Consider the following 22,971-nt stretch of genomic DNA (forward strand, 5'->3'; position numbering starts at 1 on the left):
AATAGCCCTGTACTACACTGTTACAGCTTCTAGACAAGAGAAGCAGACTGCATCCTCCAAACCAGGTTAGCTCGCAGCATACCTGTCATTGGTTAGCTCAGGAATGCTAACACGTATGAGGCTGTACCGATGAAACCTGACGCAGTGACAGGATACAGTTAGTTACAGGTCCCTAACGGCCCTCCCTTCACCACTCATCGCATCCTTCCTTTCTTTCCTCTCTCCCTTCCTCCTCGCGTCGCTCCTCTCCCTGCACTCACTCGGATCTCGCCGTTGTCGTCACCGGTCGCCAGACGCTTGCCGTCCCAGGAGAAGCGGCAGCTGCGGACGCAGTCCTGGTGTCCGTTCAGTTCGTGGAGGAGGGACCAGGACTCGCAGCTCCAGATCTGGGGGGGTGGGGGGGGGGGGGGAGAGGGCACAGAACAGGGTCACGATCTGGAGAGGGTTGGCATGGGGCTCAGGTTCTCCACCTGGGGGGACAGCTGACAGTGCTGGGCCAAAACAGAAGAGCTTAAATTCCAGCAAGCTCAAGCTTTTAATTAATGACCCTGTGCAACTGCTTTTTACTTACTTAAGTTTAAATTTTAATGATATTATATAATTATGATTTTTTCACAGGGTCATTAAAACTCAAAACACCACTGTAAACATAAAAAGAACATATTCTCAAAGTACAGCCCCAACCCAACCAGTCAGAGGTCAGATAGATGAGCACAGGTGATACAAGTCAGACAGTACAGATCATCTTCATTTCCTACCTCAGTACAATGATTATGTCCCAAACATCTCAAATCAAACTCATGTCTCATACTTTTTTAGACAATTGATAAAGACCGCTGAGGTTGCAATTTACTCTAATTATTTAAATAAATTCAGACAGAGCTGGTTGACCTCCATTAGATGTGTTAGAGAGAGAAAAGCCAGTGGTCCACAGTCGATTCTGATCGATCCATTGTTAAAATACTCTACCGCATGCATAAATGAGAAGATTCTATTCAACTGCACAGTGCATGGCATAATTGAAGACAACACAGAAACTTTAGCTGGGTTCTTCAATTCCACATTAAAGACCACACTCCATTATGCTATCCAGAGTACTGTAATCCCTCTACCTATTAGCCAAACCTAAACACAATGCATAGCCCAACATCTCATCCAAATAAAACCCAAATTCTCAGTCATTTCATTTAGCACATTGCCAAAACTCCATTATTCAATCCAAGTAAATCCTCAGACCTTATTATTCAAACGCTAGCACAGTCCAAAGTCCCATTGATAATACAAGACAGTGACGGACCATTTTCCTATAAGCAAAATGCGCTTTCCAAAGAGGACAAATCACCCTGTTAATCAAAAGCCTGACCAGAATTGTACAAAACTTTCCATGGAACCCAGAGTGGGTGTAGACAGAGCACAGATAAAAATCTGGGGACACATTCCAAAACATTTTATCTTACAAATAAGAGTTCTCCAAAGTGGCACTTAAAGTTCTTATTTAAAAGTTTTCTTAAAACCTTAAAACCTATTCATAAAACCAACTTTTACTAAGGAATGGGGAGAACTCTTAAGCTAAAAGAGAATGGGTTGACCTCATTGCTATGGATGACCTTGTTGCTATGAATCGTGTTTCATGAACTAGCTTACGGACTATGCCCACAGTGATTGGTTGATAGGGGATGGGTCTGCATCAGCAATTCACCATAGAAACACTGTAGCGGGATGTGCAAATCACGTTCCCAGATTCAAATAAGAATTTTTACTTTAAAATGTAGGCCAAGCGTTGTTGATTTAACATGAAACCAAAAATAATATACTGACAAGTCAAGCATATGTTTAGCTAAGTTTCAGCCTCTTACATGTATGGCAGCTCGTAAAATAATTAGCGGACCAGAATTTAAATAGCCTTTTAATTATTAAGAATTATTAAAATTATAAAAAATTTAGAGTTTCTCCTAAATCAGCAAGATACGAGCTACTTTTAGCCTGAAGGTGTTTGGTGAACACGGCCCCTGATGTTCCATCTGAACAAGCGAACTGCATTCCCTCCTCAGCGCTTAGCAACAGCGATCTGCGCAGGCCGTCCGCACGAAACTGTCTCAAAGTCGAGCAAAGTCGAGCTCGCAGCAGAGAGCGGGCGGCTCTGCGGGCGGCTGGCGGAAGCGATGACGTCTGCTGGCGGAGGAAGCGACGCTGTGGGTGGCGGCCTGAGGTAACGACCATCGCAGGCTGAGGCAGTGACCATCACAGGCTGAGGTAATGACCATCGCAGGCTGAGGTAATGACCATCGCAGGCTGAGGTAGCGACCATCGCAGGCTGAGGTAGTGACCATCGCAGGCTGAGGTAGCGACCATCACAGGCTGAGGTAATGACCATCGCAGGCTGAGGTAATGACCATCGCAGGCTGAGGTAGTGACCATCGCTGGCTGAGGTAGTGACCATCGCTGGCTGAGGTAGCGACCATCGCAGGCTGAGGTAGTGACCATCGCAGGCTGAGGTAGTGACCATCGCAGGCTGAGGTAGTGACCATCGCAGGCTGAGGTAGTGACCATCGCAGGCTGAGGTAATGACCATCGCAGGCTGAGGTAGTGACCATCGCAGGCTGAGGTAGTGACCATCGCAGGCTGAGGTAGTGACCATCGCAGGCTGAGGTAGTGACCATCGCAGGCTGAGGTAGTGACCACCGCTGGCTGAGGTAATGACCATCGCAGGCTGAGGTAATGACCATCGCGGGCTGAGGTAATGACTGTGCAGTTTCTGTTGGCTGAAAGCCGATGGTGGCGGAGTGTTGGCGTCTGGACGTCAGAGACACAGCTTTACCTCCGAACAGAGGCGGGCAGAAAATCCGCTTCTGAGCATCATGCAGCAGCACAGCTGGGTGCCTGTGGAGGGTGTTACTCTCGCCAGCGCATCAGAGAAGGGAGTTTCACCCTGTCAACCGCTTCCCCGCTCGCGTATGTGCAAATACGAGCGCCCCGCATATGGACAACCAGACGCATCCAGCATGATTCAGTCAGAAGCCCGGTGTCTTGTGCTGGGTGTCATCAATATTCATGAGAATTCAGCGCTAATGCCACTTAACAGCTCACACTGAAAGTGTTTTAAAGATAGCAAACAAAAACGGGTCCCTTATTTCTGCTGTTTAAATGCTAAGCGCCAAGCAGTTTCCAGGGAGATGCTTTTTCGATATCTTAAATTCAATCGATCGTTCCCGTCTAATAGGTCGCAGAGAATTAAAATGCCCTGCTGCTCTGTGGCAGGGTCATTTACCCCTCAATGTCATTCCACTCCATTTCACATTTCTTATATCACACCGAACCCATGGTCATACCCCTCTCTTACAGAACACACCCCCCGGGCCCCGCCCCAACCCACCCCCTCAACCCTTGATTCTGTCCCCCAGAGAAACACCCACTATGTCGCTAATGCTAACTCAGGCCGTTAATTCCACACACCCCCCCCCCCGTTCCCGCCGAACCCGCGTTACCTTCGCGGTCGTGTCTGCCGACACGGTGGAGAACATCCGTCGGTCGGGGGACACGTCACACGACAGGACAGCTCCCTGGTGGCAGGCCACGTCCCGAATCTTCTCCCCGCTCGCCACGTCCCACACCTGGAGCGAGGGGAGAGGTCAGGCTAGCACGTTCTGAACACCAGGCTCTGTGTGTCATCTTCACACTGATCGTATGTATCCACACACACACACACGCACACACACACACACACACACACACACACACACACATCACATACAGGCCGAGCAGCACACAGTGCAGAGCCACTCCTGCTCTTGGCTCTGCTGACCTCCCGATCTCCCAGGCCCTGAAGAGAACACTCATCCTCTCTGATCACATGACCTTCACCTCCAACTGTCAGCACTGCTTTCTGTACTGTCTAACAGAAGGAGGGTTGGGGGAGTTACGGTCCTGATGCTACCTCCAGTAGCGCAGCCACGTTCAACGGGAAGGTGTGGAAGGAAGAGCACACCTCCGCTCCCAAAAATAAAAAAGCAGACGTGCGAGCTGATTACGACGGTTGTTAGCGTTCTCGAAAAAAGAGACACGAGACGAACAGAAAAAAAAAAAACGGCGAATCGGCCGTTTCCTTTTATGGCGCCGCTCGGCGCCCGGTTGCCGTGCGCTCCCCACCAGACGGCAGGAAGAGGGCCCATCTGGCCGCGCGGCTCCGCCCCCGCGCGCGAGCGCCGCGGTAAAAATAGCCGGGCGATTGGCGTTCCCGGAGCTCTGACTGTAACCGTCACGGTGCAGAGAAGCAGAGAGGAGCCCCCGGTTATGCTCAACACTTCAATTTTTTAATCGGGAAGGGGCTCTCCCGTGGAAATGATCCCGTCTTCTGTGAGGCGAAAGGACAGGAAGAGCGGCTGAGTTCCCTCAGAGCTCAGGCTGCGCTGTTTGTGCGTCGTGGGGAACGTGGGCTTGGAGTCCCGAAGACCTCTGTGTTGTTCGTTGCATTTCACAGCTTGCAAAGCAAACAGAGGGAGTTAGACCGACAGGCTGGTCTCTCCTCGGCGCTCCAGACTGCAGGGGCACTGGGCACGGCTACAGCTCCTGTGCCTCCCATCTCCTCCGTCAGACGCAGCGCTAGTCAGGAACGCAGAGAGCCCGCCTCTCTCTCTCTCTCTCTCTCTCTCTCTCTCTCTCTCTCCCTCTCAATTCAAATTCACAATTTAGGTTACGTTACTGCATTATATGTATAATATGTAAAATAATAATACTATTCAATTAATAATAATAATAATAAATGTAACAAAATATAATAACAACAACAACGGCAACAATAGCAAATCAATAAATATGCACATGTTTATGTTTGGGGTGAGTGGTCACGCACTGTCCCTTATGACAGGCTCAAAGAGTCTCTTTCTCTCCTTCTATAGGGAGGAGGTGTGCCTACTGTGGATAAATTTCACCCTAAGGAAGTTCTAGCATTTATAATTAAAGTCCTTGTTCAGAGTCTGGTTCTTAGTGCTGACTGAGCACTGAGAAAGCTCCCCTCAGAGTTAATTCACACACGAGGTCAAGGCCAAATTTCTGGATCTTAAAAGATTCAACACATTAATGGGATAACTTTTTTTCTCTGAGGAAATTTAGAACGACATGATCCGGCCCCTCACATCGCTCAGCCAGTAACAAGTGGCGTAAAGTTGGAACAGAAAGTCATCGAAGCCAGTAAGGACGCAGCGTTCCCGCAGCTCGTCTCCAGAATTATCACAGAGTTGCCGTGCGCCCACAACAACGCAGCAACATTGTGTGAATTCCTCACGTCAGCGCGCAACTCCGCACTTCGCACCTCCGTCTAACGTTCGCACGTTCTCACCCAGTTTTCCAGAACATTCCACACTGCCCCCGAGTCTCTTCCTGAAATTCACCTGCAAGTGAAGGCCCAAGCACAAATCGCCAGACTCTGCGTCAGACAAGGGTCAGAGGTCAGGGCAGGGACAGTGGGCGGAGTTACCTTGGCCGTGCCATCGAAGGACCAGGACAGGAGCCGAAGGGGAGAGGGGGACGCTTCTTCCAAAAGAAAGAACTTCCTCACTCGCTCGGTGTGGCCCTGTAGCACCATGCACTCCCCGGTCCTCCACTTCCACACCTGCAGGGGGAGACAGAGAGCACGTACCTGTTATAGACCAGCAGACAGATGGGAGAGGAAATGAGAGAAAGAGAGAGGGAGGGAGGACCTACCCTGATGGTTGCATCCTCAGAGGATGTGATAAGTGTGTGTCCATCAGCACTGAACTGACAGTGAAGCACTGTCTTTGTGTGACCAGAGAGGGTGCACAGGAGCTTCCCTGAGGGCACCTCCAGCACCTGGTTAAAAAAGAGGTGAGTTAGAGAGAGACAGGACAGTTACACCTTACACAGGTACAGGTACAGATATAGAGAGAGAGGGCGGGAGAGAGAGAGAGACAGGGCAGTCATACAGGTACAGAGAGAAAGAGAGGATAATTACTTATCCATACTTTCAACAAGCAACAGAAGCATGAAATATGAGATGTGACAACAGTAATGAAGGAAGGAATGTCCACCAGGGAGTGACTGATACAGAGAGAGGAAAAGCATGAGACAGACACAAACAGAGCACAGAAAAGACTGACAGAGCGAGAGAGCGAGCACGAAAGAGGGAGGAGGGAATTGCTGTGACTGGATGACAGCCGCGAACAGCATGGGATGACCCATAACTACCATAAATCTGCTCCACCGGCTTTATGTTCAACCTTAACTAAAATAAAGCGTCTGTCTAATAAAGGATCTTTGCTTTTTGGTAAAACTTCTAGATTACCAAACACGTTGGTTGCCTCGTGTTTGGTACTGGAAGCGGTCTATGAGCGTTCAAACTGTTCCGCAGCTTCGTCTGATCACAAACGGAGGAACAGCGAGAGTTCCCGTACAGCTCAGTGATAAAGCCAGAGGACAGTTCTCTCCCGCTCCTCCAGTACGAAGCCTGCAGTCGGCTCTGGGATAATGGATGGCGTCTGAAGTGAGGTGGAGATGTTAGCGTGTCAGATCCACGTTTCAAAGGGAAGAAAGATAAAGGCTTTAGAGACTGTGTGCCCTGCTGTGTGTAGCAGACAGACAGACAGATTACAATAAGCCATCTGCTTCTTTCTAGCCCTACTTCCATAACTAACTCAGTACTGCAGGCTACACACGCCATGCACAAATGGCCAAACACACACACACATATACACACACACACATATACACACACACATATATATATGGGGTGTACCCCACCTGTACCCTGCCTGTCTCTAGTCCTAGTGCCATGATGAACCCCCAGTTTGGGTTCAGAATCTCCAGGGCCCAGCAGCTGATGCTCCTCAGGACCTGCCTAGCGCTCATCCTCCCTGCCTGTGACAGATAACAAAGTCACATGCCTCATACCTGTGAGAGATCACAGGAAGTCACAACCCTCCTGCCTGTGGGAAATCACAGGAATTCACATCGCTCATACCTGTGAAAGATCACAGGAAGTCACATCCCGCATACCTGTGAGAGATCACAGGAAGTCACATCCCTCCTGCCTGTGAGAAATCACAGGAAGTCACATTGCTCATACCTGTGAAAGATCACAGGAAGTCACATCCCTCATACCTGTGAGAGATCACAGGAAGTCACATCCCTCCTGCCTGTGAAAGATGACAGGAAGTTACATCCTTCCTGCCTGTGAGAGATCACATCCCTCACAGAAACTCCTCATTATCATCTGGCTTTTTAACTCAGTTAAAAGTGAGATGAGATGACATTGCCAAGATGCTCTGACGTCTCACTGCAGCCCCTCCCTTTTCTCCATCCCTCTCTTCTCTCCGTCCCTGTCATGTCTCAATTCCTCTTGCCTCCTTTCCATCTCTGCTGTTATCTGTGGAAACACTCGCAAGTTGTCAGCCCCGGTGTGGTTTACGGCTTTGTGATAAAGCTCCATCTACAGCCTGTTTGCCACCTGAAATCAGCACAGACCGTGTTTATCATTCCAACCTGCAAAGCATCCTTCCTGCCTACATTTCATGTTACTATCTTTCCACAGGCCATCTTTCTCACCTGCGTTTCATGTTACAGTCTCTCTCACCTGCGTGTCACGTTACACACCACAGTTTTCAACGGCAGCTGAGGAAACAACCCGACTGTTTCTCACCTGAACTTGAGGACAAAAACAGTCTGTTTGCCACCTGTGCTGACAAACCAAAAATGGCTGTTTCACACCTGCAGTTCAGGAAGCACACCATCTGTTTCCCACCTGTCCTACAAAACAGCGCCCGTTTCCCATCTGTGCTGCAAAACCCAAAAATAGCCCTTTCTGACCTCCCCACCAGGCTGATCCACACCTGCGCTGGACAGACAAAATGGCCGCTTCTCACCTGGAGCTCAGAACACCAACCATCTCTTTCTTTCCTGCACTTTGGCCACAAAACGCCTTCCTCTGTAGCCGAGAGAGTCTGGCACATTTAATGGGTCTGCAGGGAGACAGGCTTTGCCCCAGGCTCCCAATGGTATTTCTAATGTTAATCCCAGGACATTTTCAAGGACACTCAAGTCCATTTTTGCATTTCAGGGACCCTATTTGTACATGAATAGTCTCATGCTGAAAACCCCACAATTTCTTATCAGAGAGATTGTGTGCTTTGGAAAAAACTGCAAAGTTAAAAATTGGTAATCCATCCAAAGTGATAAATCAAAAGTCTATCCGCATCCCTTCTGTTTTATACAAGTTAGGCACGTCAGAGAAACAATCACTGCAGTACTGTAAGAAGCCAGACAGTAAATTCTGAAGCGGTAAGTGATTCACTGTTGCTAAGGAGAGCCAGAACAGCGACGATATAAGAATACTAGAAAAAGGATGTTCAGAACGTGCACACGGGGACAGGGAACACATCCCTGTGGGGTGTCGCCGTTGGATAAGGCAGTGAGAGACATTCTTCCGTTAGTTCTGACACACTGAGGCCTATGGCCTGAAAATACAGGGAATTAAAACAGGAAAGGGATTAAGACTAAACCATAACATGTCACTGAATGGTATTCAAAGCTAAGCTGAAGAATGAAATTTCAACATAGTGCCATAAACAGTCAGCTGTGGCACAACCAGTGGAATAACGCACAATGACAAGTGATTAACTAAATACCCTCACGGAGTGCAGAGCAGAAAATGACTTTAATATATTTAATCGGATTTAACTTCCTGAGTTATTCAAATGAGCCAAGAACACCTACTGTAACACGACAACACTTCACAAACGAAGCATAAATTAGTTTTTAAAAATTCAAAGACAGAAGATTTAATCCTGAGTAAAAAGTGAAACCATGAAAGACCTTCAATCTGATAGTAGTCCAAAAAGGACATTTTTGAGAAGAGGATGGTTCTAGAAGGTGAGAGTAAATAGTGAAGGGTGATGGATGAGGGAACAGTTCAGTTTCTGAGGGGGTCGTGAGAATGGAACAGGTGATCATGAGTTTTGATGAGAGAGTTAAATCTTGAAATGAAAGTGAGCTATAAAAGAGGAAGATGAGCTTTAACAGGTGAGGGTTAAATATTGTAGGTGATGATTAAATATGATAGTTGAAGGTTAAAAAATACAGGTGAGAGTTAAATACGACAGTTGAGTGTTAAATATGACAGGTAAGTGATAAATATTGCAGGTGAGGGTTAAATATTGCAGGTGAGGGTTACATATGGCAGTTGAGTGTGAAATATGGCAGCTGAAGAAGAGCTATCACAGGAAGATTGTATGGCTGAGCTATGTCGGGTGAGGTTTAAATGTGACAGGTGAGATGTGGCAGCGACTCCAACCTTTACAGTTCCGTCCTCACATCCCAGAACAGCGGCGAGCGGTTCCCGACAGAGGCACATGCAGCGGACCCGAGATTCCTGCTTTTCGGACCGGAACATCACCTCCCCCGTCCTACCATTCTGCACCTGAGAACAACACACACACACACACAGACATTCACATACACACGCACCTGTCATCCTGTTGTGTACCTGAAAATACACCATCTTGTTTGCCTCCTGAACACCCATCTGTACACCTGCCAGCCACATGGGCAACACAGAATGAACCCCTGACCTGCACATGGTTTCTGTTGTCAGCGGCAACCACTATGACATCATCCTGATTGAAGAGCACATCGCAGTCCCTCTTCAGAGAGGCAGCAGAGGAGATGTGGACTCCCTTTGTGTCCCATAGCTGCACAGAACAGGAAATCAGAAACAGGAAGTGACATAATTGCTGGAATGGTCATGGAAAACAGCTCCTTAGTGTACAAGTGTGAGCCCCTCTGATGGAGAGAGGGATTAGAGCACAGCACTGCTCTTGTTCAGACCCAAGATGTGGAACTTTTGAGGCCACAACATCAGCAGCATCTGAAGAGCTACAGAAAGGAAAAGAGAAAGCAGGAGGGGAGGAGGGAGAGATACAGTCAGGGAAAGAAAGAGAGAAGCGAGGTCAAGGAGAGAGTGAATTATTCATCTTCCTGCCAGACAGCGTGTGGCTCCTAAGGGAAGAGGTCTCCTCATTGGACAGGGGAGGACCAGAAAAGGATAAAGGGATGAAAGAAGAAGAATACAGGATTAATGATGATGAAGGGAGAATACTGGAGGGGAGAGGCGGGACGCTCTGAGTGCTTACCCTCACTGTCTGGTCATCGGAGGAGGAAAGCACGAGCGATCCGTCGGGGGAGAATCGGACGCAGCGGACCCAGCTCAGGTGCCCGCTGAACTCAGCCACCTTCTTGTTGGACATGAAATCCCACAGCTGGGAGGACAACACACAGGAGAAAAAGCTAAGGGTCAGCCAGCAATCGACAGACAAACTGTGAGACAACTTGGTGCTGACACCTGAGAATCGCATCAAAGAGGTGGGGGGGGGAAAAAAGATCAGAATCTGAATAATATTTGGGGGCAAATTTTGGGGGAGAAAACATTCGGAGAGAACGCATGATCCGAGTGTTGGCCAATTATGGCATTTGTATTCGGCACCGTCCCTAAGTGTACACTGTGTACTGCAGGCTGTGTGGTTTCTAATGGTGTTTCCTGTTGGCTGTGTGACTTGCGCTGTCCCTTCTCTGGGGTTTGGGAGAAGGGATCAACCGAGCGGCGTACCTCCACGGTGTAGTGGGACAGCGCCAGAGCGACCAGCTGGCTGTTAGGGCAGGTGTCGCAGAACTGCACCGTGCTCAGGGAACTCGTCCGAATCTCCGACAGGAACTCCGCCGTCTCCACGTCAAACACCTGCCCAAGGGAAAGAGAAAGTCACGTCAGTCACCGCACCACACACCCTGAAAGGCAACGAGAGAATTACACAAGGCGTGCAAAATGGACAAACGGCGAGATGATGCCATTCAAGGCCTTTTTGTAGTTTTTCATCTTCATATAACTGTGAGCAATTTGGTCTGGAAGGATCTTGCAGGCCCTAGCTCCACTAGAAATTTATAAAGTTATACACGTATTTCAGACACCTGCACATTAGCTGACCAGCGAGATACTAGCAGTCCTACTGGAGGTAGTCAGCTACCTTCATGTAATAAGTTAGCTAGTTAATTTGCAGTGGTTTCATAACTAGATGTTTTGGTTTGAGAGTAACTTACTGGCTAATGTAGTATTGCAATGTAAAAGACTGCTTTCAAAGCAGTGTCATTAGCACCGCTTGCAAATCATTTCCTAAAGCTCCCAGTGCAGTAAACGTTGACGGTATCGAAAAAGACTTTCTTGTTATTAAGCTAAACACCTCCCCCAGAGTTTTCCTACTAGGATAATTTAGGATAATTCCCCTCTCGACTCAATTTTGGGGGCAATTTGTAGCTGTCTTTGGAAATTCTCACAGCAAAACATTATGCTGCATTTGCATGTCAGTACAGCGCACAGTAAGAACTTGTGAAAGAAAAGTGAAACGTCAAACAAAACAAAAGCGCGTGAGAGCGTTTGTTTCTGTCAGAACGTCGGCTCCCTCCACCCCACCACACCCTCTCCTAGCCCAGCTACCCCCCCCCCCCCCCCCCTCCACGCTCCCTTTCATTTTCTCTTTACATTTCGTACTCTTAAAAAGACTTACCTGTGCTGCCCATTCTTTGATATGCATAAAGCGAAGCTAACACAATGAAGACTTTCAATGCAAAATTGCACTGGCGTGTGTGTCAGTGTAGCTTAGCGTTTAGGTCACTGAGATTACAACCACATGCCTGAACAACTGCTGTTGTTCCTCTGAGCAAGTTTCTTTGAACCTGAATTTCTTCAGTAAAACCCTCATCCGTATAAATGGATGATATGCAAGCTCTTTATGCCACCTTGTTTAAGGGCATCTGCTGGGAAAAATCAATTATCAAAGCTCTGTCTAACGCCAGGTGGCTTCATAACTGCGCAGGCTCTAACTGACTGCCTTTGTCAAAAGGCCAGAATCTGTACTGGTGACCCGGCAACCATCAGTATCGGTTCTCCATTATATTTATGCAATGTTCAGACACAGATCAGCAATAAGGGTGTGGTCATATACTGTATGCCTGGAGAATTCAGACGAAAAAGGCACTTTGTCCTGTCATATTCTAATTGTGTAATAAATGTGTATGAACAACAGCTGCGAAAGTGCAATGTAGACAAAAATGAAGAAAAAAACAAAATGCGTTCCTCTTCATCCACATTTTCACCCTTATTTTCTGGGATATATTTTTGCTCATTGAAATGTGTGAAAGGTACCACACGCTCCAGTAAATGTGAGCGGTATAACTCAGGTTTGCTCTGGAACAGGATGAGGTGAGAATTCACACAACTGCCATTCACTTCAGAAACGAAAATAACTGCAGGTTTGCATACGTTAACAGGACTGGGGAACAGCGAGAGAGCCCTAGTACTGGGTGGACCTGTCAGGGTCACCTGGCAGACGCATATATAAACACTGACACTCACGAAGACGGTGTTCCTGGCACACAAACACAGACAGGTACAGACACACACAGTCAGGCACAAAGACAGCATTCCTGGCAGACACAAACAGAAACACACAGACAGGCACAGACAGGAACAGACACTCACAAAGACCACGTTCCTGGCAGACACACACAGACAGGCACAGACAGGCACAGACACTCACGAAGACCACGTTCCTGGCAGACAGACACAGACAGGCACCGACAGGTACAGACAGGAACAGACACTCACAAAGACCACGTTCCTGGCAGCGCAGATGATGCGCTTCCCGTCGGCTGACCAGGCGCTGCACTTCACCGGCACGCCCGTTTCCTCCGTCTGCTCTGGGAAGAAGCTCTGCACGTTGATGGACTTCCACTCGTTCGCAGTGGAGACCTCCCACAGCTGGGGAGCAGACAGAGGGAAGCAGTTATTCCCACAGCACAGGGACAGACAGACAGGCAGACGGGCAGAGATTCTCAGAGCAGGGAAATAGGCAAACAGACAGACAGACAGACAGGTACAGAGATTCTCAGAGCAGGGAAACAGACAGACAGACAGACAGGTACAGAGATTTGCAGAGCAGGGAAACAGACAGACAGACAGACAGACAGTGCAGAGATTCTCAGAGCAGGAAAATAGGCAAACAGACAGACAGACAGACAGACAGTGCAGAGATTTGCAGAGCAGGGAAACAGACAGACAGACAGACAGACAGACAGACAGGTGCAGTGATGCTCAGAGACAGACAGCAGGCGGAGACGGCGGGGCGGAGCTCATACCCTCAGCGTCCCGTCGCTGGAGGAGGTGGACAGGTACGTGTCATCGGGCGAGAAGCAGCAGTGATTGACGGGCTCCGTGTGTCCAAACATGGTGTTCTGAGAGGACGGCTTGTTCACGTTCCACAGCTAGGGAACGGAGAGACACAGAGAGACACAGACACGTCAGTAATCAGGCGGATGTGGGGTCTCGTGCCCCACGCGATGCACCTGGCCGAGGCGCCCCTCACCTTGGTGTTCACGAAGGGGTCGTTGGAGCAGGTGGCCAGGAGGATGCGCCGGCGGGTGTTGGTGAACTGGCAGTGGTTCACCTGCTCCTCGTACTCCTCCTCAAACACCCGGATCAGCGTGCCCCGCTGCGCGTTCCAAATCTGGATCAGTCAACACGTGGAGTTAAACCGGCATCACACACAGACGACACACAGATACGCACACACAGAAACGCAGGCACACACACACATACACACAGAATGTACACACACACACACACACATACGTACACGCACATACATACATACATACACGCACACACAAACACACAGAACGTACACATACACAAAGATGTTGGACCACACAGCCGTTGTGATGTGGTGATACAGTGACAGAGATGAACGTGTACGGTCATTCCCAGGGCTGGAGGGGTCTGAGCCCATGCTCTAACAGGCCCTACCTTAACCTTCTTGTCGCTGGAGCAGGTGGCCAGGAATTTGTCATCGGGAGAGAAGGCGCAGCACAGAACTTCGTCATCGTGGGCCTCAACTTCCAGAATCTTCTCTCCTGAGGTGGTCTTAAAGACCTGCAGACACGTGGAGACTTTACCAGATATGCATGCAAATCTGTCAAAGGATTCAAACACACACACACACAAACTAGTTCTGCAGTAGACCCTATTAGCGATGCGGACAAGCAAACGTTCAGAATGCAGCCTTTTTGCTTCCCTTCAGGAGAGTGTGACCTCTAGTGGACAAAATGTACACAGCATGCTTTCTGCAGCAGTCATGTCAAGGCAGAAACGAGAAGTGCAGACGATAAATCTTCTATGGAGGCTATTATGATGTCATTGCTAAAACATTAGCATCTGCTACCGATGCATCAAGAACCAACCAATAACATCGACTCTTATGGTCTCTGGCTGAAAAGGACCAATGACAGTCAACTATGCATTTATCTGCATGAAAAGGACCACTGAAGATCCACCTACAGACTATCTCCGTGGGAGAACATGCTGATGGCCAACCCACTCTCCATGTCTCACTCATACCTGCACGGTGCTGCCGGACCCACAGGAGGCGATCTTGTGCCCATCCTGGGAGAAGCAGGCGTAGAAGATGGGTCCCTGCTGAGGCTGCACCACCAAGCGAGACAAATTCTCCAGTCTGCTCTTATTTCTGACAAAAAGAGAAGATCCAAGAGCTATCAAGCAGACAGAACATCTCAATAACTTCTCTGTTTGCAGATTAACACCAAGAACAGTACCCAAGCCTTTATTAGTCAGCTTGGAAAATCAAAGACTACCAAATAGCCCCATCTTACACACGTATTCAGACTCAATGGGTTTAAATCAGGCCCCAAAATAATATGTAATAGCGTGCAACCTGGGAATTAAAAAACAACACTTTTTTTGTTTTTACATAATTGCCGAATGTGCAAAGCAAATACTCCAGACAAGCAAATCTTCTTTTCGCTAAAACGAGAACATCTGCCATGACGTTGTCTCTGAGGAGCTCCTTAAACGCTTCAAACCGTTCCGCTTATTTCCGTGTGGAAACGGCTAGCTTCATTAATTCAGAAGCCCGGCTACCCCCCAAAATACTGCAGTAAATGACTGTGTCTGGGCGTGCTCAGCGCACACAATCAAGCACTTCCTGTGGAACATTTTTCCGTGAGGAGTTTTTTCCGTGTGGAAAAGCGACAGCGTGAGAGGAACCCGTTAGCGCTAGCGGCTTACGTCCAGTCCAGGTAGAGCGCCCCCCTAGTGGCCCGCGCCTGCGCCTGCAGCAGGGCCTGCCGGTACACCTCCGAGGAGCCGGGCTGGGACAGGCCCAGCTGCACCACGTCCGGGAGGGGCCTCCGGTCCAGCTGGTGTCCGTTCAGAGAGAGGAACTCCTGGAACTCCCCGCGCACGCCGCTGTTCTGCAAAGAGAGAGAGGCGCTCTTTATCCTGACAAATCGCCCCCCACCCCCCGCCATCGCCGCGGCAACGGACCGTCCCAGCAGTACATCTCCGACGGAAACGCTCCGTCATAACCGCGGTGGTGATGGACCGAGCTACTATGACCGCACTGATGGACCGCTCTGTCACCGCCCCCCCGAAACGGGCCGTCCCATCATGACCGCTCCATCCCAACTACCGTGACTGATTGTCCCGTCGTCGCCGTGGCGATAAACCACCCCATCCCAAAAGCTCAGATGGACCTTTCTATCATTATCACTGCGGTGCGATGGCGCGGTCCGTCGTTACCTCTGAAATATGCCATCCATCTCAGAACTGCTAAGGATCTCTCCCTGAGTCGGTGCGGGTTCAGAGATGACACAGAGACGGCGTGCCTTCGGGGCACACCGCTGCTGACGTTTCTATCCGCCGAAGCGGCGCGCGAGCGCGAGCTCGCCGAGCTGACCTCTCTGTCCAGGACGGGGCCGTACTCCACGTAGTCGTTGATCAGGTGGGCGGCTCCCATGACCTCCGCCTTGATTCTGACCCAATCCAGGGAGAACATGAGGGAGCACAGCTCCTGTACGAGAGAGAGAGAGAGAGAGAGAGAGAGAGAGAGAGAGAGAGAGAGAGACAGTGAGACAGAGAGCGAGAGACAGACAGAGTGAGAGAGAGAGAGAGAGAGAGAGAGAGAGAGACAGAGTGAGTGACACTGCATGTTATGCGGCACAAATATGGCAGTGTCTTAATGTTGCTGTTTATGTCATGTGTGTATAATATGAACAGGATTATAGAACACAGAATGTAACACAAAGGCAAAATAAGCATAAATGGCAATATGGCAATAAGTTTTTTTGTGCTTTTACCTGTGTGAGGCCAGCATGGCTCATGTGGTATACTATGGGTGTGCTTTTACCTGTATGAGTTTGGCATGGCTCATGTGGTATGATATGAGCATGCTTTTACCTGTGTGAGGTTAGCATGGCTCATGTGGTATGCTATGGGTGTGCTTTTACCTGTGTGAGTTTGGCATGGCTCATGTGGTATGATATGAGCATGCTTTTACCTGTGTGAGGTTAGCATGGCTCATGTGGTATGCTATGGGTGTGCTTTTACCTGTGTGAGGTTAGCATGGCTCATGTGGTATGCTATGGGTGTGCTTTTACCTGTGTGAGGTTAGCATGGCTCATGTGGTATGCTATGGGTGTGCTTTTACCTGTGTGAGGTTAGCATGGCTCATGTGGTATGCTATGGGTGTGCTTTTACCTGTGTGAGGTTAGCATGGCTCATGTGGTATGCTATGGGTGTGCTTTTACCTGTGTGAGGTTAGCATGGCTCATGTGGTAGGGCAAGTATCTCATCCAGTAGAGGCACTCTTCGTCCCTGGAGGTGGGCGGGCCCTCCTTGTAGTGCTGCTGATACTGACGCACGACCTTGGAGTGGAGCTCCTGAGCAACACACAGCCACACAGAGGACACAGGAAAATTTGTTACCCTGCCGCACAGTCAGCTACAACACAGTTAGAGACACAGTTCTGCACCTACAGCACAGGCAGCAACAACTGGAAACACCCTTCTGAACCTACAGCACAGGCAGCTACAGCTAGAGTCCTGTACAGTAACTTATATGGCATTTACATTGTGTGGAAGATATGCCCATGGCATGACTGCTATTATTCTCACCCATTTTCTCAGACGTTTTCATCCAGGGTGACTTACTGTCTCCAATATAACAGAGACAAACACAGTTTGCCCGGAGGAAGAGGGCAACGAAAGTAAAATGTTTCACAGTATGAGAGGTCCATGTGTTGTGTGAGGACTGTTTTAAACACCCGTTGCTAAGAGAAAGTGGTTCTCAGCTGTAATGACCGTGTGTTATACCTGTATGCAGGAGCGGTTCTGAGCTGTAATGACCGTGTGTTATACCTGTATGCAGGAGCGGTTCTGAGCTGTAATGACTGTGTGTTATACCTGTATGCAGGAGCGGTTCGGGGCTGTAATGACCGTGTGTTATGTGTGTTATACCTGTATGCAGGAGCGGTTCAGCTCGGTCAGGAAGTCCACCTGCAGGTCGTGCAGGTAGTACAGGTAAGGCCTCCTGTTGCAGTCGCGGAACAGGAGAGATTTGTTGACAAACTCCTGCAGGACGTCCTCCACCTCCTCAGGCTCTAGGTCCCAGAGGACAGACAGCACCTGGCCAATACACGGGACAGATCAGCGCTGGACACAGAGGGAGAAGTGGACCAGAAATAGAACATACACAACAGAAAAGGGTCATAGCAGTGCTCCTTATGCCTGGTCTTCAGGACACAGAGGGCAGCGTCCTACACAAACATTTTTTCCAAAGAGAGAAAGAGAAAGAGTCAACGATGACCGCTGTCTTTGAGAACTTCCAGGGAACTCATTCACCCTGCAGCTGAGCAACCCCAGCACAACCAGCCCGTTTCAAGAAACTGCAATAACAGGACATTCCACTTCACCATCCAGCTGAATTTCCATGTTTTCTCCCCCCAGACTGTGGGCTATACAGCATCAAATAATCCACCGTGGCTTGCCTGGTAAACCACTTAGATAACCAGACTATCAGGCCTGTGAAGATATACCATTTTATTTCTGTACAAAATGAGTATTGTACCTTATTGGACCTGTGTTTTTGTAGTGGTTCCAATAACCTTTGGTATGCACTTATTGAACGTCGCTTTTGGATAAAAGCATCTGCCAAATAAATGTAATGTAATGTACAACATGGTGACTGAGGGGGCCGGGTCTCACTTTGGCGGGAATCTTGACGTCCTTCTCCAGCACAGTGAGGTCCCTGTAGAGCTCCTGGTGCTCGGGCGGCAGCACCTGGAGGCTGGCGGCCATGGCCTGGTCCAGGGCCTCGTAGTCGTAGGAGGAGGACTTGCGGATGCGCTTGAACTGCTTGCGCTGGAGCTTCTGCAGGTAGTAGTCCCAGCGGTCCGGGAACTCCCGCAGCAGGGCCCCGATCAGGGACACCACCAGGGGGGACCCTGCAGGGAGGGGGGGGACGGGGGAGGGGGGAGCCATCAAGAAGGAGGGATGGGGTCATGAAGAAAGGAACTCGTAAACGGGTCTTTCAGCTTGACCTTTACATGCACACAAAATGGCGCACAACCAAAGGTTAGAGAAGTGCAAACTAGCGGAGTGTAAATATTAAGAAATTGAGTCGCACGCTCAAGTTCCTCCTTTGCTGTGGTTTATTGACCAACGTTTTGGCAAAAGGTGCCTTCCTTGTGGTCGTCGCTGTGATGAAGACATCTTTTGCCACAACGGTGCCCAATTAAACACAGCAAGGAGGAACTAGAGTGCGCAACTTCCTCTCTGAGTTGAGTTCCTCTCTGATTGCTTAAGCTTTATCGTTACATACAAACATGCTGATAGTGGATATTTTATCTAACGGGAATGGTGGGGTAGTCATTGCCAGAAGGTCTTTGTTAGGCTTACAGTAGCACACCTCCTTAAATAACAATGTTCCTCTCAGTCTAAGATGGTAAATGGTAAATGGACTGCATTTATATAGCGCTTTTATCCAAAGCGCTTTACAATTGATGCCTCTCGTTCACCAGAGCAGTTAGGGGTTAGGTGTCTTGCTCAGGGACACTTCGACACGCCCAGGGGGGGGATCGAACCCACAACCCTCCAACTGCCAGACAACCGCTCTTACCTCCTGAGCTATGTCGCCACATAAGAACATCCTGCACTACAGTTCCCATAAGCATGCCTCCAAGGGTATCAAAGTCTTCTGTCACAGTACTTTACGGTGTTTTATACAGTTATAATACAGTGGAATGATTTTTGGCACTAAACAAAATCAGATGTTGGAAGTCCACGGAGTCTGGCATGACAGTGGTGAGTAGACACAGCTTGAGGCCACGGTGAGAGAGCGAAGGTGTGATGTCATACCTTTGCATTCCTTGACGATGCTGCGAGCCTGCTCAGGCAGCTTCTGCTTCCTGTTCACAAAGAGCGCCAGGATCTCCAGAGCCTTGTCCTCCTCCAGCCCGCTCTCCACCATCACCTCAAACTTCTGACCTGGAGGGAGGAGAGGCAATACGCACACACACACACACACACACGCGCGCACACACACACGCTGAGTGGTATTAATCATAAAAACTTGAAAGACATGATCACAAACACCGGAGGACTACACTGCACATAAGAACAGATCATACACTCACACACAATAAAACTAGAGAGTGACACACACTGAAGACTGCACAGGTCCTGAGCTGACGAGGCCTGTATTAAACTCCCAGGGCAGAAGAGCTGAAAGAGAGAAGGAGGAGGAGGAGGAGGAGGGGGAGGAGCTCACCGCTGACGGAATCCGGCAGGCTCCGGTCCCGCGTGGTCAGCAGGACCCGGCACTGGATGTCGAACGCCCGGAGCACCGCACTGTCCCACACGTCATCCAGGATCAGGAGCGACCTGAGAGAGAGGGAGGGGGAGAGGGAGAGAGAGAGGGGAAGACGGAGAGGGAGAGAAAGAATGACTTAACATACAATAGTCTCCAATACTATTATGCTCCAATACTAAACCCATCTGTAGTGCAATATAAGAAATGTATTTATTGCTTTTGGCATAAAAAACGAATTTAAAAATGTAAAAAACTGGAATAAAATAGGCTCTTCATAATAACATTTCCTGACGCAGTTTATATATAATAAAACTTAAATGCTGATTTGAATTGTAGGCGGTCTTTAAATGCAGTGTTGAAGTTCTCAGTGTTGGTGGTTCTTAGATGGTTAACTATCCCCCACCAGTTAATGAGCGTAGGCCTGGAGGCTCTATGGAGCTCTGCAGTGTGTGGAACATGCGTTATTTGCATAGCGTGAACGTGTGAACGCATGAACACGTGAACATGTGAACACATGAACACGTGAACATGTGAACGCATGAACACATGAACATGTGAACACATGAAAACGTGAACGTGTGAACGTATGAACATGTGAACACATGAACATGTGAACGTGTGAACGCATGAACACGTGAACACGTGAACACGTGAACACGTGAACACGTGAACATGTGAACGCATGAACACATGAACATGTGAACGCATGAAAACGTGAACGTGTGAACGTATGAACATGTGAACACATGAACATGTGAACGTGTGAACGCATGAACATGTGAACACGTGAACATGTGAACGCATGAACACATGAACATGTGAACGCATGAACACATGAACGCATGAACGCATGAAAACGTGAACGTGTGAACGCACGCGTGTACCTGGGGTACCGGCGGAGCATGAGGAAGCGCAGGCGCTCCTTGGCCTCCTCGACCGAGCCGCGGGGCCTCCTGCTCTCCTCGCAGTCCTGGACCTGCTCCAGCCGGAAGCACAGGCTCTGGATCTTCACCAGAAGCCCCGCCTTGTCCACCTGCCCCACAGACAGCCAGTGCACCCCTCCCGGGAAACAGTCTGTGAGAGACCAGAGAACGTGAAAGAGAGCTCCTCCTCACAGGGAAACTGACTCATAACGAGACTGATAGACAATGTTATGCAATGAAAACCAGGGACGGTGCAGCTGAACAGAGTGAAAGACCACCAAGTGCTCACAGAGCAGGCAACAAAACAATGATGGCCAGACAAAGATCCACCGTGGATCGAAACGTTGCTTGATGTTTGATACCAATAAAAGATTGATACAGAGTTCTCCACACAATTCCAACAAAACAATAAGCAGTGGTTTTGTTTCCAGAGCTTTCCGGAGTGATATGCAGAGTAGAAAGTGGCGGACGGACTGACGGCCCACCTTTGATGAGAGCCTCGTGCCTCACGGCCTCGGCCGCCAGAACGGACTTGCCGGACCCGGCCATGCCGTGCACGGTGACCCAGCCCCCCGCCGTCTCCTGCAGCTTGTACAGCTTCTGCTGGATCCGGTCCAGCTGAGCCGGCCGGCTGACAAACACCACGGGCCGCTGGGGGACCCCGCCTTCCCTGAGCACGGTGTGGACTGGGACACAGACACACAGAGCACTGAGCACAGCACAGGGTGGACTGGGACACAGACACACAGAGCACTGGGCACGGTGTGTGCTGGGACACAGACACGCAAGAGCACTGAGCACAGCACAGTGTGGACTGGGACACAGACACACAGAGCACTGAGCACAGTGTGGACGAGGACACAGACGCACAGAGCACTGAGCACAGTGTGGACGAGGACACAGACACACAGAGCACTGAGCACAGTGTGGACGAGGACACAGACACACAGAGCACTGAGCACAGTGTGGACGAGGACACAGACGCACAGAGCACTGAGCACAGTGTGGACTGGGACACACATACTCAGCAGTGTACTGTGCGAAACACAGTCACACAGACTTATCATCCACTGTGCCACACTATAACTGTAACTCCGCCCCCAGCGAGATCTACCACATTCTTCAAAACCCCAGTAAGGAGCCACGTTTATGTGGGTCAGTAATATAAATGCAAGGGTCTCCCTCCCACTGTGCTTAAAATAAACATTTCCTTCAGCAATAACCCACATATAAGCCATGAAAAGAAAAAAAAAACAGAGCAGATTCACAGAGGTAGCATACAGAGGAGCACCATAGATATCCTATATAGCACACAGACTGCAATGTAAAATTTCACAATGTGGGACACTACATAAAACTCATACAAAGTATTATGTAACTTCTGACCACAGCTAGCGACTAACTCAAATCTGAAACACTAGACGCTGCGCAACGCACTAGCGCTCAAAATTCGGCACCGCTGCCTACCGTACGGCGTCCCCCCATCCGCAAAGCTCTTCTCCCCCTCGGGCGACGTGAGAGGCAGGCTACCCTGCAGCGAGGACGCCAGGTCCCCGTAGCTCTCCCGAATCAGAGCATTGTAGAAGGAAATGTAGGCCCGGTTGTCCTTCCTCAGAATCAGCTCCAGCAAGGCCGTCGCTTGCTCCCTTCTGGTGGGCTGAGAGAAAGAGGACACAGCTGGGGTCCGACAGGGCTGATGGGGGATCATGCACTGGAGAAGTGCCCTGGCTTACTGACAGGATGCAACTAGTAATGTAGTCTACGTAAACTAATCATGAAAAGGTGCACCATATGCAAGCCTTTACATACTGTACGTGTTGATGTGAACTGGAATGATTTTCATGTTCATTCGCATGTGAGTGTAAGGCCTTCTGGTCTGTGTTAATGCCTTCTACAAGGTCAGTTTATGAAATATTGAGCACTTTAGACTGAGGCAATCAATACCAATCATTGCCATAGCTTCAGAGACCCACTCGGCTCCTGACCACACCCCATCCCTTCAGATACCATACCCTGCTCCTGACCCATACTGCACCTGACAACACCCCATCCCTTCAGATACCACACCCAGCTCCTGACCACATCCCATCCCTTCATACCCTGCTCCTGATTTTCTCCTCTTCATCCACAGTCAGCACACCATCGCTGACCATGTGATCCATGAGGTAGGAGGCCTTGATGTCCTGCTCCAGCAGGGGCCGCAGTGTCAGGAGACAGCTCCGTGCCTGTTCCTCCATGGCAGGCCGCGCAGGTGGAGCGACACATGCAGCTCACTCCAGAAGTGACAGGCAGAAGAGGCGCAGCACAGCACTGAGGCACAGGTGAGGAAGC

The 22,971-nt window shown here is 49.5% G+C and overlaps 1 protein-coding gene across 2 annotated transcripts in view; it reads right to left on the reverse strand.

Moving 5' to 3' along the window:
- The window catches only part of apaf1 (apoptotic peptidase activating factor 1), a 41,773-nt gene that overhangs the window by 17,467 nt on the left and 1,335 nt on the right, over positions 1–22,971 (reverse strand). The window contains exons 2-26 of one of the 2 annotated variants that reach the window (XM_035426160.1): positions 22,740–22,950; positions 22,108–22,297; positions 21,126–21,326; positions 20,602–20,791; positions 19,676–19,788; positions 19,264–19,392; positions 18,112–18,350; positions 17,365–17,532; positions 16,657–16,788; positions 15,807–15,920; positions 15,137–15,321; positions 14,450–14,576; positions 13,859–13,984; positions 13,419–13,559; positions 13,192–13,317; positions 12,662–12,814; positions 10,613–10,741; positions 10,140–10,265; positions 9,579–9,698; positions 9,302–9,427; positions 6,754–6,870; positions 5,701–5,826; positions 5,474–5,608; positions 3,486–3,611; positions 261–386 (exon numbers count right to left, since the gene is read on the reverse strand). In XM_035426160.1, the coding sequence (XP_035282051.1) occupies positions 261–386; positions 3,486–3,611; positions 5,474–5,608; positions 5,701–5,826; positions 6,754–6,870; positions 9,302–9,427; positions 9,579–9,698; positions 10,140–10,265; positions 10,613–10,741; positions 12,662–12,814; positions 13,192–13,317; positions 13,419–13,559; positions 13,859–13,984; positions 14,450–14,576; positions 15,137–15,321; positions 15,807–15,920; positions 16,657–16,788; positions 17,365–17,532; positions 18,112–18,350; positions 19,264–19,392; positions 19,676–19,788; positions 20,602–20,791; positions 21,126–21,326; positions 22,108–22,297; positions 22,740–22,877 (3,603 nt within the window). In that variant the 5' untranslated portion in view covers positions 22,878–22,950. The remainder of the gene's footprint in view (positions 1–260; positions 387–3,485; positions 3,612–5,473; positions 5,609–5,700; positions 5,827–6,753; positions 6,871–9,301; positions 9,428–9,578; positions 9,699–10,139; positions 10,266–10,612; positions 10,742–12,661; positions 12,815–13,191; positions 13,318–13,418; positions 13,560–13,858; positions 13,985–14,449; positions 14,577–15,136; positions 15,322–15,806; positions 15,921–16,656; positions 16,789–17,364; positions 17,533–18,111; positions 18,351–19,263; positions 19,393–19,675; positions 19,789–20,601; positions 20,792–21,125; positions 21,327–22,107; positions 22,298–22,739; positions 22,951–22,971) is intronic. The other variant, XM_035426161.1, reaches the window with a different exon arrangement.

The sequence above is a fragment of the Anguilla anguilla genome, chromosome 7 (assembly GCF_013347855.1).
Source record: "Anguilla anguilla isolate fAngAng1 chromosome 7, fAngAng1.pri, whole genome shotgun sequence".
Taxonomy (NCBI): domain Eukaryota; kingdom Metazoa; phylum Chordata; class Actinopteri; order Anguilliformes; family Anguillidae; genus Anguilla; species Anguilla anguilla.